Source organism: Bos indicus, chromosome 2 (assembly GCF_029378745.1).
Source record: "Bos indicus isolate NIAB-ARS_2022 breed Sahiwal x Tharparkar chromosome 2, NIAB-ARS_B.indTharparkar_mat_pri_1.0, whole genome shotgun sequence".
NCBI lineage: Eukaryota > Metazoa > Chordata > Mammalia > Artiodactyla > Bovidae > Bos > Bos indicus.
The window spans coordinates 119,811,076-119,830,355 of record NC_091761.1 but is presented as its reverse complement, the minus strand read 5'-3'; the positions used below and the strand labels follow the sequence as shown (position 1 = coordinate 119,830,355).

At 46.2% G+C, this 19,280-nt stretch overlaps 1 protein-coding gene across 7 annotated transcripts in view; it reads right to left on the bottom strand.

The window, feature by feature from the left end:
- The window catches only part of DIS3L2 (DIS3 like 3'-5' exoribonuclease 2), a 361,340-nt gene that overhangs the window by 120,768 nt on the left and 221,292 nt on the right, over window positions 1-19,280 (bottom strand). For all 7 annotated transcript variants that reach the window (XM_070774057.1, XM_070774030.1, XM_070774044.1 and 4 more), the window contains one exon: window positions 4,525-4,637. In XM_070774057.1, the coding sequence (XP_070630158.1) occupies window positions 4,525-4,637 (113 nt within the window). The remainder of the gene's footprint in view (window positions 1-4,524; window positions 4,638-19,280) is intronic.

Here is a 19,280-nt window from a genome sequence, read left to right as displayed (position 1 = left end):
TCCCCCACCCCCCAACACACACACTCTGCCCCAGTCTGATGAACTTGAGAGAGAGAGAAACGATTTTGCCAAATGAGACAGAGGGAACCTGGGTGGGGGGTGGGGAGAGCAGCAGCTTTGAAGCAGACGTTTATAGGCAAAGTCAAGTGAAAACAGCAGAAAAGTTCCTGGACACGGTCCTTTAAGAAACACAAATGAGTAGGAAGAAAGGTCAGAGCAGTAGTTCAAAGGAATCAGAAAGCACAGCTGCTGCTGCCCAAGGCTGCGGCCGGCACCACTCACGAATGCCAAGCTTGGGGGCAGGGTCCAGCAGCAGGAGCCCTCCCTCCACTCAGCTCCTGGCCTTTCAGGGCCAAGAAGCCCCAACTCTGCAGTCCCAGAGAGAAATGCTAGAACGGTGACAGTCACAAAACCAAAGGAAAGAGAAGAGCAAAGGAAACAGGCTGATTAGTTACTTAACTCAATTTTCATTTTCTGAATTTGAAATGTAATTCCTGGCTATAAAAAGGAGAGTGTGGCTGCTAGATAAGAGAAAGCCATCTGCTTGGAATAAGAACTTCTAGTTGGGTCAAAACTTCTTAAACATTTGAATCTATAGGGGAAGAACGTTTCACATTTATTCACCTCATGGAGTCTGACTGCTACCTCTATTTCTCTTTCCATCACAACGTTACAGTTTTTGCAGATAAAGGGGGTTTTAAAGTCTCATCTCCCTTCCCTAAGTAAGGCTCTGGGCCAAACAAAGGCTGGATTGAGCCAACTGCATTTCTGGGCAGGAGGTGTAGACGGGATGTCTCCAACCTGAGGTTATAAGTGTCGTCAAGGTACAAACATCAGAGCTGTGTTCTCAGGAGGGCCAAGTCTGAGTCGGGGTCTTGGATTTTGAGGTCAGTTCCTTTGCCTGAGTAGGCTGCTTGCATACGCTAAAAGGAACCAGAGTGGAATGCTGAAAGTCACCCCCACAAGCTTCAGAAGAAAAAAGATTTCAACACACACACACCCCCCACACACAATTCATAAGGAAGAGCTTGAAGCATTTTCACAAACTGAACACTCATGGGCCCAGACCAAGAATCATAAGAAGCCCCCACCAGATGGGCCCCTGTCCTCAAGGGTAATCACTATCTTGTGGAGAAGGGCATGGCAACCCACTCCAGTACTCCTGCCTGGAGAACCCTGTGGACGGATGAACCTGGCAGGCTGCAGTCCATGGGGTCACAAAGAGTTGGACACGACGGAAGCAACTGAGCACCATCACTATTCTGACTTCTCGCTTTGCTTGTTTTTGAACGTTATGTAAATGGACTCACACAGTGTGTACTCTCGTGTCTGCTTTCTTTCCCCGTTACGTTCGTGTGTGGAGCTGTCACTCATTGTTGTACAGCATCCCACTGAGTGCCTATACCACAGCTGATGGGATTGAATAGTTTCTAGTTTTTTGGCTACTTTAATAGTGTTGCAACAAATATTGTCATACGTTTTCCTTCTAACACATGCATGCATTTCTGTTAAGTACATACCTAGAAGTAGCCATTCAACTTTAAAAGATTCTGTCTATCTTATCACACTCAGATCGGGTGGCTTAAACAACACATACTAATTTCTCACTGTTCTGGGGGCTGGGACATCTAGAATTAAGGTGATGGCAGATCAATGTCTAGGAGGGCCCGTTTCCTGGTTCAGGGATGACACCTTCCTGCAGGATCCTCATATGGTGATGAGAAAGCTCTCTGGGCTCTCTTCCTGTTGCTGCTGCTGCTAAGTCACTTCAGTTGTGTCCAACTCTGTGCGACCCCATAGATGGCAGCCCGCCAGGCTCCTCCGTCCCTGGGATTCTCCAGGCAAGAATACTGGAGTGGGTTGCCATTGCCTTCTCTGGGCTTTCTTCCTATAAGGGCACTAATCTCATTCATGAGGACTCCACCCTAAAGACCTAATCACCTCCCAAAGGCCCCACCTCATAAGATCATCACATTAGGGATTAGGATTTCAATATATGAGTTTGAGGGGGAAACAAACATTCAGTCCATAACTCTGAATGGATGCCTTATGAGACCCAGGCTTGATGATATATTTCTCACTTCAGGTCAGCCTACCAGAAATGCAATATCCTCCTAAGTAACTCATGGCTCCTGAGGTACTAGTGGGCTACCCTATACTGGGAAGCTCAGAAATTGAGGCTACTATGAATGAGGATATTAAATAAAGGCATGAGGAAACTCATAAAGGAAACAAGGAATGTCATCAGTAGAAATGGGTGTAACAATAACAATACTTCTTCTGGTCCCAGTTGATAGGTCTTATTTGGTTGTAAGTGAACACTGAGTGGAATATGAACTTGAAAAATGTTGAGTAGACCCTCCAAAAAACACAAACACGCACTGAGGGCCAGCACTGTTCATTCACATGGATAGAAGTGCAATGGTGATGGCTCAGGTTTCACAGCCAGGGGAGGGGAGGTCAGGCAGCAAGCCTCATGTGTTGATGTTCAGTGATTTGTGTAGGTGGTGCATTTGGGCTGCATTCTCTTAGGCCACCTATACCTGCCCTCGGCTTGGACACAGGTGTCACAGACATCATGTGGGATGGGGGTCAAACAGAAGTCCTCAAACACCACATTTAGGTTTGAACAGGCCACAGAGGCCAGACGGGCATGGATGCTTGGACATAAGCTAAGTCTTTGGGGTAGAACACCTCCTGTTCAGAAGAGGATACAGCTTTCCATTCCCACTGAGGGGTGACTGAAGGTTCTGGGTCTTTTAGTACCACTATGCCTAGAGGTTACCTGTCACTGATAACACACTGTTAATTATAACTGGGTCTGAATGATTATGCAGCATCTGACCCAGAATTTCACAGCTCAATGATCAACTCCATCCCCCTCTCTTTCAGTATTCTCATATCTGGAGCAGCAGAAAACACCTACATGGAGGTTCTGAGCACCTACTATAAATGGCAGGCAAAGCTGAACACCTGAATAAACCAGATGTCCAATTTTCTTGACAGTGTCTTTTGCTGAGCATAGATTTTTAATTTTAATTAAGCCCAGCTTATCGATTCTTTCTTTCAGAGGTGTGTCTTTGGTACTGCATCAAAAAGGTCATTGCCAAACTGAGGGCATCTAAATCTTCTCCAATGTTATCTTGTAGGAGTTTTATAGTTTCACATTTTACATTTAGGTCTGTGGTCCATTTGAGTTAATTTATGTCCTTTCCCTTCTGAGGGAGTCAGTGATTGGGGTGGACAAGTTGAACATGTGAGAGGAACCTGGTAAATACTAGACATCCTAGGACCTTTTGGATTGTCCCTGAGGACTCCTGTTCTAGAACTGCCAGCACCTTTGTAAGCACAACACAGGCACGTTGCTAAAACCGGACTCCAGGGATTCTAGAATGTACCCCTCTTGGGGTTGGCAAGGAGACTGCTGGTATAAGTTATCCAAGACCATGTGTGTAAGGGGGGGGGCAGGTGGAGTGCTGGACTGTACAGGACTGGGTTGGGGAAATGAATGAGGATTCAACTATGCAACAACCCTTCTGCCCAGCAGAGATTCTTACTGTTAGCAGACGGCTGGGGCACTCACAGGCCAAATGACATGGCTTATTGGACCCTGGCAGGGACATGTCTGGAAGTCTATCTTCCACATGTCACCCATGCTGCCAGGTATGGCTGAGGTGCTCAGGCCTCAGAGCACAGCTCTAGAAGGTCCTGGAGCTGAGGAATGATGGGATATATAACATCACCATTATCCAAGGTGACAGCCTCAGATGACAGCCATGTTGAAGCTGCAGCGACCCTGGCCAAAGTGGGCTCCAGAGACAAGAGAGAGCAGCTAAGAAATCCCTGACACAGCTGATGCCTCTATTTGTACAGAGCCTTGGTTTCAGACTTGAAAGGAATGTATACTCTAATAGCGGGGCGAACTTACAGGCCTTGGGCCCCACACCAATCACGCGTTTGGAATGTGGCTCCTCTGTCTTTGTGTCTGAAAAGACACACCCTTGGCAGATGGCACGATCTGGGAAATGACGTGATGGGGAGGCAGTGGGCATGGTGGTGCCACAGGGACACGCGGGAAAACTGACATGAAATCGTCAGTGACAGTTTTAAGGTCTCTACCAAGTAAAAAACGACCCAGTAGAGTACTGCCTCTTAAAAAGACCCACTGCCACCCTTCACATTGCCAGGATGACACGAGTCCTTCCCTTTAGGTCTGTGGTCCACCTGAGTTAATCTTTGTCCTTTCCCTTCTGAGGGGGTCAGTGATTGGGGTGGACAAGTTGGGCATGCCAGAGGAACTTGGTAAATACTAGACATCCTAGGCTAAGTCCTATGGCCATGGCCCACTCATGATACGAGCATGGGCTCAGGCTCCTGGGACCCCAGGGGTGGGGCATTTCCAGAGTAAGCAGCACACACAAGAGCTGTTCCTCATGATTTTTTTTTAAAAGGACAAACAAACAAAGGAAGGTAACATAACAGAAGCATGTTTTTCAACCCAAGAAACTAGAGACTGATTTTTACCTTCTGAACCAAGTAGACACTCGTAGCTCTCTCAGCAGCCACTTTATCCAGACTGGATCCCTCAGGAACAAAGTAACTGACATCAGCAATGTGCACGCCCACTTCAAAGTTGCCTGTAAATGCACAAGAAGGTTGATCAGCCTGGAACTGAAGGCCAGGGTGACCCTTCCTGGGAATCTACCCCGAGAAGGCAGGTCGCTCTCCGAGGTCAGGGGGCGTGGAGCCCAGGCTGCCTCCTTCAGGCTCCCCACCGACCCTCTGGGGAGTACGCTAGGGTTACTTTCCTCACTAGTCCAACAGATGAGATTTTTTTATCCTGAATAGACGACACTAACCATTTTTACAAGATGTTTACCACTGCTAAAGTTTTCTTTGTCTCTGAGTAAACATCAGTACACTTGCAGAAGAAGACTGATTTTGGATGATTAATGAATCCTCAGCTCACCAGAAGGAATTAGTCCCTAAAGCCTCTGAAAGCACTGCCCCTTCGGTCTATGCCAGCCTTCACTCAGCCCCAGGGCTGGCCTTCCTACCTGATTTCACCCTTCCCCCCATCCCACCCTCCACACTGCTGCTAATACCCGGCAGAACCACAGGTGCAGTGATGTCGAGCCTCTTACTCATGCCCTTGCACAGGCTCGCCTCAATCCACCTTGCCAGCCTTATGGCTCATCTTCCACGCACTCTCTACACAGACGTCGTGGGAAACCTCTTCCCACTCCCAGAACGTATCTTACCTCATCCCATTTGGATGCTTGCTTGGCTCATGCTTTTTCGTACACTTGGGATAATAACTGCAACAGGATTTGCCCACCCAAATCCTTCTCACCATATAAGGGTCGATGGAGACAGAATCCCAGAACAAGACAAGATGCTCTGACCTGTTTCCCCCACCTGCACCACTACAGTACCTAACCCACAGCTGAAGATGTTTACCGTGGTCTTTTCAGAGCTATCATCACTCCCAGACACCACAGGGCATCTTTACTTGCTCCTGTGTTCACTGTCTGCCCCTACAGTGAAGGTTGCAGTAAGGCAGTGCCTTTAGTGTCAAGTCCACTGCTGTGGGCCCAGTGCCTAGAAGAATGCCTGACATGGTGAAAGTGAAAGTGAAGTCACTCAGCCGTGTCCGACTCTTTGCGACCCCATGAACTACAGCCTACCACACTCCTTCATCCATGGAATTTTCCAGACAAGAGTACTGGAGTGGGTTGTCATTTCCTTCTCCAGGGGATCTTCCCAACCCAGGATCGAACCTGGGTCTCCCGCATTTGTAGGCAGACGCGTTTACCATCTGAGCCACCAGGGAAATCCCTGACATGGCAGGCACTCAATAAATACTTCCTGAGTGAATGAATCAACAATTAGTGTGTCTGCCTGTTGTCTTTGCTGTTCTGGTAAAAGACCTACTTTCTTTCCCTTTTAGAATTGCCTGTTCCCTTCCTGGCGGAGTTGTTTTTTCAGCAGGTCCCGCTTGCTCTATCAGTTCTACCAGAGACCTGATCCAAGGACTCAGGCTGGTGGGAACTGCATCAAAGTGGGCTTGGGGGCTAGTTAGGGTATACATTTAGGATTTACTCTTGAACATCCTCTACATCATCTATCGGATATACTGTATGTGATTACACACATACACACCAACATGTACACGTGAAAATGCACAGAGTGGACAGAATATGGAAAAGAGCACACCTGTGAAATGGCCCTTGACTTGGAGACAGTGAGCAGCATGGGCACTGATGATACAAGCACAGAGGGGAACTGCTCACCATTTAAATATGTGCTTGACGGAATTCCACTATACCCCATTCCGGTTCATAGTGACTGGTCTAGGTATAGGCATGTGACCCAAGTAGATTTACTCTGAGCCTGTTTTTTTTTTTTTTAATTAATTAATTTTTTATTGATGGATAACTGCTTTACACAATTCTGCTGTTTTCTGTCAAACCTCAACATGAATCAGCCATAGGTATACATATATCCCCTCCCTTTTGAAACTCCCTCCCATCTCCCTCCCCATCCCACCCATCTAGGTTGATACAGAGCCCCTGTTTGAGTTTCCTGAGCCATACAGCAAATTCCTGTTGGCTATCTATGTTACATATGGTAATGTAAGTTTCCATGTTACTCTTTCCATACATCTCACCCTCTCCTCACCTCTCCCCATGTCCATAAGTCTATTCTTTACGTCTGAGCCTGTTTCCAGGGGTTGATATGGACTTCAGAAAAGAGGGTCTCTCTCCCCAGACTCTGGACAGTAAGTCTGGAACTGTCAAGGAAACACCTTTGCTCCATAATTATGCTGACAGAGAAAACAACAAGGCTGAGAATCACAGGGAGATGCACAATGGCCTTGTTTGGACTTGAGGGCACAGCTGAACATGAAACCAGCCTACCTGGAGACTTGGAAGTTCACGTGTCGATCAATTTCCTTTTGGTTATGACTCACTAAAATAACCAAGCCTGATAGCCAAGCTGACTCAGAGGCGCTCGCTAACATGTCACCACTTTTTCTTCTGCTTTACCTGGATAATCAGTCTTAAGGTATCTCACATTTTAGCTGCAAACTCTGTAGCTATTTCAGTTCAGTTCAGTCACTCAGTCGTGTCCAACTCTTTGTGACCCCATGGACTGCAGCACGCCAGGCCTCCCTGTCCATCACCAACTCCCAGAGCTTGCTCAAACTCATGTCCTTCGAGTTGGTGATGCCATCCAACCATCTCATCCTCTGTCGTCCCCTTCTCCTCCTGCCCTCAATCCTTCCCAGCATCAGGGTCTTTTCCAATGAGTCAGTTCTTTGCATCAGGTGGCCAAAGTATTGGAGCTTGAGCTTCAGCTTCAGCATCGATCCTTCCAATGAATATTCAGGTTGATTTCCTTTAGGATTGAAGGGTTTGATCTCCTTGCTATTGTAGCTATTTCCCTTATTTCTTCTTAACTGGGGGAAGATTTTTCCCTCAATTTTTTAAAATGGAAAAGTGTTTAAACTTGGGGTGGTTAAAATAAGAGGTTCAGGGAAAAAAAGAATTTAAGATTCCCCACTCTCATCTGTCTCACACTCGGGGCCCACCCTCCTACAGGGCAGCATTGGGGTTTTCCACCCAGTCCTGTAACATTAATACTTTAGGGGAAACCCAAACCCATCTAAGAAATATTGGCCGCTATGGGATCACAGAACAGGCCTATTTCCCACAGAGGAAGGGGCTGTCTGGAAAGCTGAGGAAAACCAGTGTGGCTCAAAGTTCAGCTGCTTCCCTGTGTGAGCTTCGCAGCTGTGTTGTTGGGTCACCAGGAGCAGAGAGACCTGCCTGCAAAGATCGAGGAACTCAGCCCGGAGAGAACGTGGCCAAGCGTCTCAGACGGCTCAACTCCCAATTTCTGTATTACCAGTATCTAAAACCAACACTGGGAGAAGGTAAAATAAAGTGTCTTCTTTTGAAGTCAGAGTTGTAATATACTGGCCTACCAGGTCAATATTGACTAAAGGAAAAGAGAGAGGATTATTACATCATGATATAAACCATCATTTTAAATTCAGTCTGTGTGCTGTTACTACACATGAACTTTCTGTCCTTAGTCAAAATTGACAAACTGACAAAGAGCTCATTACAGGAGATAAAACATGCAGGGGCCAATCAAAACAGATTTGAGAGGCTTAAATTTCTCTCGGGATTCCCAGAAGAGCCTCTAAAACCAGCAAAGAGGAGCTCTCTTACTCTCTCCTTTGGACCTTTTTTTATGGAAACCCTAAGTAAATATTTTATTACATATATTTACATAATGTGAACTTGCAGAACTCTTGAGTTTTTATTTTATGAAAGAGAAAATACAAATCCAAAAGGTTATGTAGTATATGCTGCCAAACATCTAGGACCAATTTGATGTTTCAAAAAGAAGTCTTCCATACAAAAGTATTCCTTAATTTTTTTTTTAAACATTAAAAATGTTCATCTGCTGGGGCTAAGGTGAGTCCCGAGAGTTGTGAAGAGCTGCGGAAGCAGAGGAAGGGAGAGTTCCCAAGGCCAGCCGTGTGTGGCTCACTGTGCACACTCCCAGACTTCCATGACTGCCCCTTTGGATGAACCTGAGTGAACACCACAGCGCTCCACCAATGAAAACGCTGACAGAACACAACGCAGGGGCTTAAGCGTCTTCTCTTCCAAGCTGGCCTCCCAGTCAGTCAGCCACATCCCGACTGCGTCCCTGTCAGGCAGCCCGTGACAGGCCCTCCTGGGTGGGGAGCTCACATCCTGAAGCCACTTGCTCTGAGGAGCTCTGGTCGTGAGCAAGAGCTTCCTTACACAGACCCAGGATACACAGAAATGGGGCCACGAGATTATTCTAGCACTGGGCATCTGTGAGAGGATCCGTCTGCGTAAGGCACCCGCAGTCTAATGGGGCAGGCAGGCACGCTAACACGGTGGCGGTCTGGTGTGACCAGGGCATTCTGTGGGAGCGAGCTGAGATGAAATCTGTTTCAACTTCACTGAGAACATTTGAAAGTGTTTTGCAATCTAGAACAACAACATGAACATAACGTTGACAATGATGATCATAAAAATGATAAGGATAGCAGTAGTGACCATTTACTTAATATCTATTTTGTGCCAGGGGCTCCACACACATTCATGTAGCTTTGACAATAGCCATATAAACCGTGTTTCACAGATGAGTCATCTGAGGCTCAGAGAGGTTCCAGGTCACTTGTCTAAGGTTACCTGGCTAGTAATGCAATAAACCCTGGATTCAAAACTGGGGCAGATCCAGAGCCTCTGCTCCCTTTTATGACCGCCCTCGCCAGCAACCACTGTCGGGGTAACTCCAGGACGAGCCAACACAGCCCACGTTTCCATCTCAGTGGGTCACAGCTGGAAGTCCCTCCCTGTCTCTTCTCATTGAGCAGAAGCCACATTCTTGGCTCTGGATTCAGCAGTCCTGTCAGGGACTTTTCCCAGTGCTGTTTGCAGCCACATCCCTACTCCCACAGCCATCTCTTTAGCCTCTTGTCACAGGGACTGACTGCAGAACAACCTCTAAGCCATCAACTCTAGTCCTATTCAATTAAAAGTCCCTGAGATGGAACCATTCCTTTCCACACTTCTGCTCTGCAGTCATCTTTAGCAGTGGCAGAGTGACTGTCCTAGGTACTTGAAAGGGTCAAGCCTGTTGCAGAAGGGAAAGTACCAAGCGTCCCTTTACCAGGAGTGAGAGCAGGGCCTTCCAGACGTGGGTCACCAGTGTTCACCTTTACCCCCTGCGCAAACCCTGCAGGCCCCCACAGCCCTGAGCATGCAGCCCAGTCCTGGCTTCTAAGGTCTTACTAGCCTGGCTCCTGCCAGCGTTCTTGCCCTTTGGCTTGTTTCTTCCACTCCTCTCTCTGCATGCTGTGCTCTGTCACTGTATCACAAAGCAGTAATCGTGACAAAATTTGTCATCATGTAGGTCTGCCCTGTGCACGTTCAACTTTCCTGGCCCTAAGCCCTTGAGTACCACAAACTGTCAACAAACTTCTTAAACTGTTCAAACCCATCACCTCCCTTGCAGGGCGCTTTCCTGTTTCTTTTCCTGATGACCCCCACCAGTCCTGTAGACCCCTGTGTAAAACCCACTCCCTCTGGCTGGCTTTCCCAATGATCTAGACCAGGTTGCCCCCCTCCCAAATTTGGTGTCTCCCACAGAATCTTACACCCTCCCTGCAGCCCCCACCCCCACTGGAAGGAGGTCCTGACATAGGTATCTCCCCTATCCTCTGTAATCAGCACAAAGAGCAAGGAAAAGATAGAGTGCACGGCTGGCACATGAGGTGGCGCTAGTGGTAAAGACTCTGCCCGCCATTTCAGGAGATGCAAGAGACGGGGGTTTGATCCATGGGTCAGGAAGAGAAGGTCGGGAAAAGACACGGAGAAGGAAATGGCAAGTCACTCTAGTACTCTTGCTGGGAGAACCTCACGGACAGAGAAGCCTGGTGGGCTACAGTCCATGGGGCTGCAAAAGAGTCAGACATGATTGAGCACACACGCAAGAAAATAAAAACACAGGGCAGATTCGCTGCCACTCTGGGTGGAAAGGGACTGTAAACCCTGCCTGGTCTAACTGTGCAGAGTCCTCCCCACACCAGGTTCTTCCCTGAAAGTGTCCAACCTTCCATTTGCACGTCCGACGTGCCTGCCAAACCCCTACTTGCTAGTGCAGCCCACTCCACCCTCAGACATCAATGACGATGTAGACAAATCTCCCCTCAGAACCAAAACACCTGCTGAGCATCCCCGCCTGACGGCCCAGTTCCACCCCCCACGGGGCCGCCACATCTCCTCCAGGGACAGCACTCTGCCTTCAATAATGAGTGAAGTGGCCCATCTCTTTCACCGGGGGTGGGGGGGAGGGGGAGGGGCTCTCCTTGGAGGGCAGCAGCAGCAGCTCCGAATGTTTACCCCCTGAGTCTGCCGCCCCTGGGTCTTCTCTCAGTGAAACAGCCACGTGGCTTGGGATCAAGTCACTTTGGAATCCTCAACACCCTCCTCCCAAACGTGCTCCTAACCACTTTCATTCACTCAATTAGCCACTTAACACATACTTATTAGGCTCCTACTATATGACAGGCATGTTTTTTTCCTAGGCGCTGGAGACATACAAGTAAACAAGACTGACGAGGTTCCTTCTCTTGTGGAGCTTACACTCTCGAAGAGGAGAGAAAGACAATAAGCAAACAAATAAATGCTAAGATTGCTTACCATAGCAAAAACGACTTGGAAGAAAATAAAACACAGTGAGTGATGAGAACGCCTGGGACCTACCTCAGATTTGGTTTGGAAAGGTGTCCCTGAGGAAACAGACTGAGATTTGTGTATATAAAAGGAAGTCATATATTGACAGAGTGGAGAGCATCCCACGGAGGAAAATCACTAGAGCAAAGGTTTGGGGGTGTGGGCAGTGCGGGGTGGCTGGGTGCATTCCAGAAACAGAAAGAAGATAGGAAAGGAGGGAACTGGAAGCCAGGAGGCTAGAGAGGAGGCCCAGCGAGAGATGCCCCGATGGGCCAGGAGGAAGTGTTTATATTTCGCGTGTAATTGGAACCCAGCAGGGAGTTTTAAGCAGAGAAGCGACACGTGTTGGATATGCCACGTTCACCTCCTCATGCTGCCAGTGACCTCGTCCTCGTACCATGTTCTACTGATGCACCCAGGGTCAGACCGGACTGAAAACAGCAGGCCTGAAGGAGGTCACAACCTCTCAGGAACAACACCAACAGGCAAACAAAGTTGAGCAATCCTTCGGTGATGTCACACGTGTGATAAACAGAGGGAGATGAAAAGGAGCACAGCCCACTAGACACACTGACAGATGCAGCAGGTGTCGGGCTTCCTGTCCCGCAGACTGCTTTCCATCTGGTCCACGTGACGGGAACACGCTGCTCTGGCTAGGGTCACTCTCTTGACCTTGTGGTCGGTTTTCCTAAAAACATGTCTTAAGAGAGTGAAAAAAAAAAAAAAAAAAAAACAACAACAGTGTTCTGGAAGCTCAGAAATGGTGAGCCAGTCGAGAAGATGGAGAGAAAGGGACTTTCTGCCATCAGACATCCCCAGCTGGGAGGGGCCTCACATACAGCAGCAACCCAGTCGGAATGCAGGCCCTGACCTTAGTGAAGTCACTCAGTCATGTCCAACTCTTTGCAACCCCATGGACTGTAGCCCACCAGGCTTCTCTGTCCATGGAATTTTCCAGGCAAGAGTACTAGAGTGGGTTGCCATTTCCTTCTCCAGGGGATCTTCCCAACTCAGGGATTGAACCTGGGTCTCCTGCACTGCAGGCAGATGCTTTACCATCTGAGCCACCAGGAAAGCCACGAGGGAAGCCAAACTAAACTAAGACCTTAGTTTGGTCCCACTAAATTTTAGAGACCAACTCCCTTTCCTAGGGACAACTGGGCTTGGATCACCGTGTAGTCACACAACCAACTCCATCTTTTAGTTGGGCTAAGAAAATTCCCTCTGACTCTGGTGGAAACACTGACTGGGCTGCCAGGTAAGAGGGGCAAGTAAAAGTCTGACGTCTTCTAGTTCTGTGTGGTATTTGGTTATGTAATCAAATGCAAAAGTTGACCACTGGTACAGCAAGCCATGGCAGAAGTCCATGGCCATGACGTAGTGATGGTTTGAGAATATTTCATAAGCTTAAAAGGAGGCAACATAAAAAATTCTAGGATAAGTAAATCTGAATGCAATGTAAGGTCCCTGTGCATAAGAAGAGGGTTGTACAAGATGATTTCTTAGGTTCTCCTGAAGGCTAGGATTTGAAGAGTCTGGGACTGTCTTTCTTGTATTTTCTTTTGGCCATCCAGCAAAGGGTTAATGAGAAGTATTAGCTGCAGCACCGTAACTGGTGAGCTCACCTTCTGGAACCAAGCAGCCTACAGAACCTTTTTCCTTCATTATTACAAAGGGCTCTATCAATCTGCAAGTGCTCACTAAACTGCCCACACAGCAATTTTTGTCATGTTCAATCTAATTCTCAGGAATCTAAGTTTTAAATTTATACAAACAGCATGGAAGAGGAACACCCAGGTAGTAAATTCCACTTTTCCCCTTCCAAATGATTTGAGCGATGGCCTCCTTCATTAACAGGGAAGAGAATGAGCAGTTGAGCATGGGAGGCTGCCACACCCAACGTCTGGGAACTTTAAGGTGTTTCAGGAGCGGGGAGAGCCCAGGTCAGACCTGGGACAGAGAGCACAGGCTCACGAGAAGTCTGGAGTGCAGGAGGGTAGGCACTTCGTCCTTCCTCACTGCCAGAAGAGAGTGAGGTCAGAAGGGCCGAGAAGGACCCTCAAAGGCAATTACAAGGTTCGCAGGTCCATGTAAGGGCTGGGAGTGGGCTGGGAGTGGGGTGGACTGGCCATGGTTTCAGGGTTGCCAGGGCTGGGAGAGGGGAACAAGGGGTTTCATTATACTGTTCTGTCTGCTTTTGTGCGTGTTCAACATTTTCTATCCAAAATTAAAAAAAAAAAAAAAAACACAACTGTAGAGGTTGAAGCTAAGGAAAGAAAAAAAAGTTTAAAAAGGAAAAATCCAGTTAAGTAAAACTAGCTACAAGTTTTCAAAGGAAGGCCAGCCAACAGAGGCAGGAGAGGGTTACCGCTTATGAGGAACAGAATTAAAAATGCCCGCAGTGACGACCTCTGCAGCCTGAGGATACGGGGACTGTTCCTTCCTACATCATACACATTTGTCATGTTTCCAGCTTCCAAAGGCTGGAAAGGGAATAAAGATGAAAAGTCTAAAGTAAAAAAAAAATGTAAACCAGTTTAAAAATGTCTGGAAAGAAATATATCAAGATGGTAAGAGTCGTTTTCTCTGAGGGGCAGGACCCTGACTTCTCTTTCTGCTGATACATAAATTCTAATTTTTATGTAAGTGGGTTACTTATTTTACAGTTTGTTGTTTTTTTTTTTAATGCACACTAACAAAATGCTGGGTCCCTCCTCAGCAGCTGCCCCCCATTCCTGGCTCCTCACCACACAGCAAGAGAAAAGCACCAGTGGCCACCCCAGGCAGGAGGCAGGAAGGAGCCAGTGGCAGCTCGCGAGCCACTGTCCTGGAGGAGAGTGGACCTCCGCACTCTGCAGGCAAGCTCTCAGAAGGTGTGCTCAGTAAATGAAGCAGCAGGAGCTGGGCCTACCCCACCCCTGTGGAACAGGAAACAACCATTCCCATGCCTGAAAGGTGACTTCCCAGGCTTCTGCCACCACTTTGGAGGTTTGGTGTGTATGGCTCGCTTGAAGAGCCTATTTCTCTTGCCCGCAAGAGCGTAACAAGGCTTGCAGGAGTCCAGCAAACTGGTTTCCCAAAGATACAAGTCTGAAAACCAAATTTTAGCATGTTTGCACATTCACTTATGGATTTTTCTATTTTAAAAAGCCTCGCTATTAACAAAACATAATCACTAGTGTCTCAAAATACAAATTTAAAGAGATGAACAATCTTCAACAAGTTTAAAATATAAACATCCATGAGTATTTAAATGACTATTTACAAAATGTTAACTGTTATCAACAACTGCTTAATCCAGGGATTTTCCTGGTGTTCCAATGACTAAGGCTCCACACTCCCAATGCAGGGGGCCCGGGTTCAATCCCTGGTGGGGGAAATAAAGCCCGGTGAACTAAGAGTTCACAGGCCGCAACTAAGATCCTGCGTGCTGTAACTAGAAGACAAAAGATCCTGTGTGCTGCAACTAAGACCCAGCTCAGCCAAACAAACAAATTTTTAAGAAGACAACTGCTTACTTCAATTCCAAACATCCTTTCAGTTAAAAGTAAAGCACCTTTCATGAAAGTGAAAGTTGTTCAGTCGTGTCCAACTCTTTGCAACCCCACAGACTACACAGTCCATGGAATTCTCCAGGCCAGAATACTGGAGTGGGTAGCCTTTCCCTTCTCCAGGGGATCTTTCCAACCCAGGGATTGAACCCAGGTCTCCTGCATTGCAGGCAGATTCTTTACCAGCTGAGCCACGAGGGAAGCCCAAGAATACTGGAGTGGGTAGCCTTTCCCTTCTCCAGGGGATCTTTCCAACCCAGGAATTGAACCAGGGTTTCTTGCATTGCAGGCGGATTCTTTATCGACTGAGCTATCAGGGAAGCCCAAAGCACCTTTCATAGTCACCTTGAATTCTGAGGTATAAAAAGCTTGTAAAATATTTTTAATATATCCTGGTGACAAAACTCTTTCATGGCTTTTCTCTCATTCTGGAGAACTCTTTTGGGGTTCATGATTTTTTTTCACCATATCCAATCAGCTCCTTTGAGATCTAATTACTCAATTTTATGAATTAATCTCTTTGCATTAAGGAAAAACTGTTTTCTAATTCCCCAAAGCTTCACAAAAGTTAACCAAAAATTGTATCTGTAATTTATGCACATTGACAGTGTGAACCCACCATATTGGTTCTCCCATAATAACAGCGTGTCAATTGCCTGCTTGTTAGAGCACTTCATTTGTATTAATTCAGTCGATGCTCCCAACACTGTGAGACAGATTTCTTTAGATAAGGATAAGGACACTGGGCCCAGGCAGGTCAGACTCCTGAAACTAAACTCTTAACCTGTACTTTATGGGATTTACCCCTTAGTGTCAGGTATTTGCCTAACTTGTAATTGCTTCTTTCTCAACTCCTATGGGCTACAAGCACTCTCAATGCAACGTTTAAAAGGGGTTATACATTAACTTCACAGAACATACATTTTTAAGACAACTAAAAGAGAGTATCACTTTCAACATGACTAAATGTGACTTTTTTGGGAACAATACATATTCACTGAAACAAAAACCCTGTCATGCACTTCTGTAATCAATAGTCACTTTCTATTTCCGAATTACCCATGTATCAATTGTGGGCTTCTCAGGTGGTACCGCTAAGAGTCGGACACGACTGAGCGACTTCACTTTCACTTTTCACTCTCATGCACTGGAGAAGGAAATGGCAACCCACTCCAGTGTTCTTGCCTGGAGAATCCCAGGGACGGGGGAGCCTGGTGGGCTGCCGTCTATGGGGTCGCACAGAGTCAGACACGACTGAAGCGACTTAGCAGCAGCAGCAGCAGCAGCAGCAGGTGGTACTTAGAAAAGGCAATGGCACCCCACTCCAGTACTCTTGCCTGGAAAATCCCAGGGATGGAGGAGCCTGGTAGGCTGCTGTCCATGGGGTCTCTAGGAGTCGGACATGACTGAGTGACTTCACTTTCACTTTTCACTTTCATGCATTAGAGAAGGAAATGGCAACCCACTCCAGTGTTCTTGCCTGGAGAATCCCAGGGACGGGGGAGCCTGGTGGGCTGCTGTCTATGGGGTCGCACAGAGTCGGACACGACTGAAGCGACTTAGCAGCAGCAGCAGGTGGTACTAGTGGTAAAGAATCCACCTGTCAATGCAGGAGATGCAAGAGATATGGGTTCAGTCCCTGGGTCGGGAAGATTCCCTGGGGTAAGAAATGGTACCCCACCACTCCATTAGTCCTGCCTGGAAAATTTCATGGGCGGAGGAACCTGGTGGGATGTGTCAATTGTGGTTATAACTCAGTTTTCGTATAAAATATTCTGAATTGCTAAATCTTCTAGATAACTGAACGACAAACTTTTAATAATTGTTTATAGCTTTAGTATTTCTGGATGGAACCTCTATAAATGTATTATATACTTCCTTTTCTCAATATCAGAATATAATTCAATATTAATAACTTAGGGTCACTAAAATGAACATTTCTTTTGCATTTTGCAATAGATGCTGGTGTAGAACAATAGGGCAAACGTGTCCTGGCCTCAGGACACACACTCAAATTTACTTGTCACCCCCATCACTAAAATGGAGTAAAGACTCTTCAGATGCAAAACCTCCTGGCCAACTATAACAGCAGTTATCACTGATTTGACCTGGCAAACAGAAAATACTCATCTAATTCTCAGTTAAATGAATCATCTTCATAAAACTTTTATGGAACAGATACTATTAATATTCATATTTTACAGATGAAAACACTCAGGCTCAGAGAGGTGTGATGATTTGCCCAATGCCACACAGCAAACGTCAGAGCTAGGACTGGAGCAATGTTGGACTCTAGAATCCTGTTCTTCACCATCATGCCACAGGTCTACATGGGACAGCCTTTTCCTAAGGGGTTTAATCATTCCACAGTTATTGGTATCCCTTGGCTTTTGCTTTCATAGCAGCTTGAGATTTCATTCACATACAATTCCCTCAAAGTGTTCAATTCAATGGTTTTTAGTATATTCAATGTTGCACAACCATTGCCATAATTGATTTTAGAACATTTCAACAACCCCAAAAGAAACCCCATATCTGTTTTCAGTCACTCTCTGCTTCTTCCCAACCGTCTTAACCACAAGCAGCCACTAATTGACTTTCTGTCTGTGTAGATCTGTCTATTCTGGACATCTCACTTAACTGGAATCTTACGATATGTGCACAGTCTTTTGTGATTGTCTTTCATCTAGCATAATGGTTTCCAGGTTCATTCATGTTGTAGCCTACATCAGTACTTTATTTCTTTCCATGGCTGAATAATATTCTGTCATGTGGCTACACCACATTTATTTAACTATTCACTGGTTCCTAGACATTTGGGCTGTTTCCACTTTGGGGGCACTCCTTTACTCTTTAAAATAAACTTTTATTGAGGCATAAAATACATAAAGTATACACACCTTAAGTACACATCTCAGTGAATTTTTATAAAAGAGACACAATTAGGTAATCACCCCTCCCCCTAGAGTATGTCAAGGCTGTATATTGTCACTCTGCTTATTTAACTTATATGCAGAGTACATCATGAGAAACGCTGGGCTGGAGGAAGCACAGGCTGGAATCAAGATTGCCGGGAGAAATATCAATAACCTCAGATATGCAGATGACACCACCCTTACAGCAGAAAGTGAGGAAGAACTAAAGAGCCTTTTGATAAAAATGAAGGAGAGTGAAAAAGTTGGCTTAAAGCTCAACATTCAGAAAACTAAGATCATGGCATCCGGTCCCATCACTTCATGGCAAATAGATGGGGAAACAGTGGAAACAGTGTCAGACTTTATTTTTCTGGGCTCCAAAATCACTGCAGATGGTGATTGCAGCTATGAAATTAAAAGACGCTTACTCCTTGGAAGGAAAGTTATGACCAACCTAGATAGCATATTAAAAAGCAGAGACATTACTTTGCCGACAAAGGTCCATCTAGTCAAGGCTACGGTTTTTCCAGTGGTCATGTATGGATGTGAGAGTTGGACTATAAAGAAAGCTGAGCACTGAAGAATTGATGCTTTTGAACTATGGTGTTGGAGAAGACTCTTGAGAGTCCCTTGGACTGCAAGGAGATCCAAACAGTCCATCCTAAAGGAGATCAGTCCTGGGTGTTCTTTGGAAGGACTGATGTTGAAGCTGAAACTCCAGTACTTTGGCCACCTGATGCAAGGGGCTGACTCATTTGAAAAGACCCTGATGCTGGGGAAGATTGAGGGCAGGAAGAGAAGGGGACAACAGAGGATGAGATGGTTGGATGGCATCACTGAATCAATGGACATGGATTTGGGTGGTCTTTGGGACTTGGTGATGGACACGGAGGCCTGGCATGCTGCAGGGAGGCCTGGCATGCTGCGGTTCATGGGGTTGCAAAGAGTCGGACACAACTGAGCGACTGAACTGAACTGAACCTCCCCCTAGTTCAAAAATTAGAACGTAACCAGAATTCCAGAAGCTTCTCTTGGCGCTCCTCAGTCTCCATACACACCAAAGATAACTGCTTTTCTGATCTTTATAATCTATAACCATAGGTCATTTCTGCCTGTCTTTGCACTTTATATAAATGGATTTGTACAGTATGTATTCTGTATGTATGTGTGTATTTGGCTTCTTCTCAATGTGCTTTTGAGATCTATCCATGTTGTGTCTGAATTTACTCTGTGTCATTGCTGTGCAGTATTCCACAGTACAATTTATCCATTTTATTGTTGATAGAGACTTAGGCTGTTTTTAGTTTTTGCTATTATAAATAATGTTGCTATGAGCATTCTTCTACACATCACATGTACTCTTCCTGTGGGTATTTATCTAGGAATGAAACTGCTGGGTCATGGAGAATAAATCTATCCAGATCTATTACATACTGTACAACAGTTTTTCAAAGTAGTTGTACCTAACTTTTTCCCTACTCAGCATTGTTGTTGTTTAGTCGCTAAGTCGTATCCAACTTTCTGCA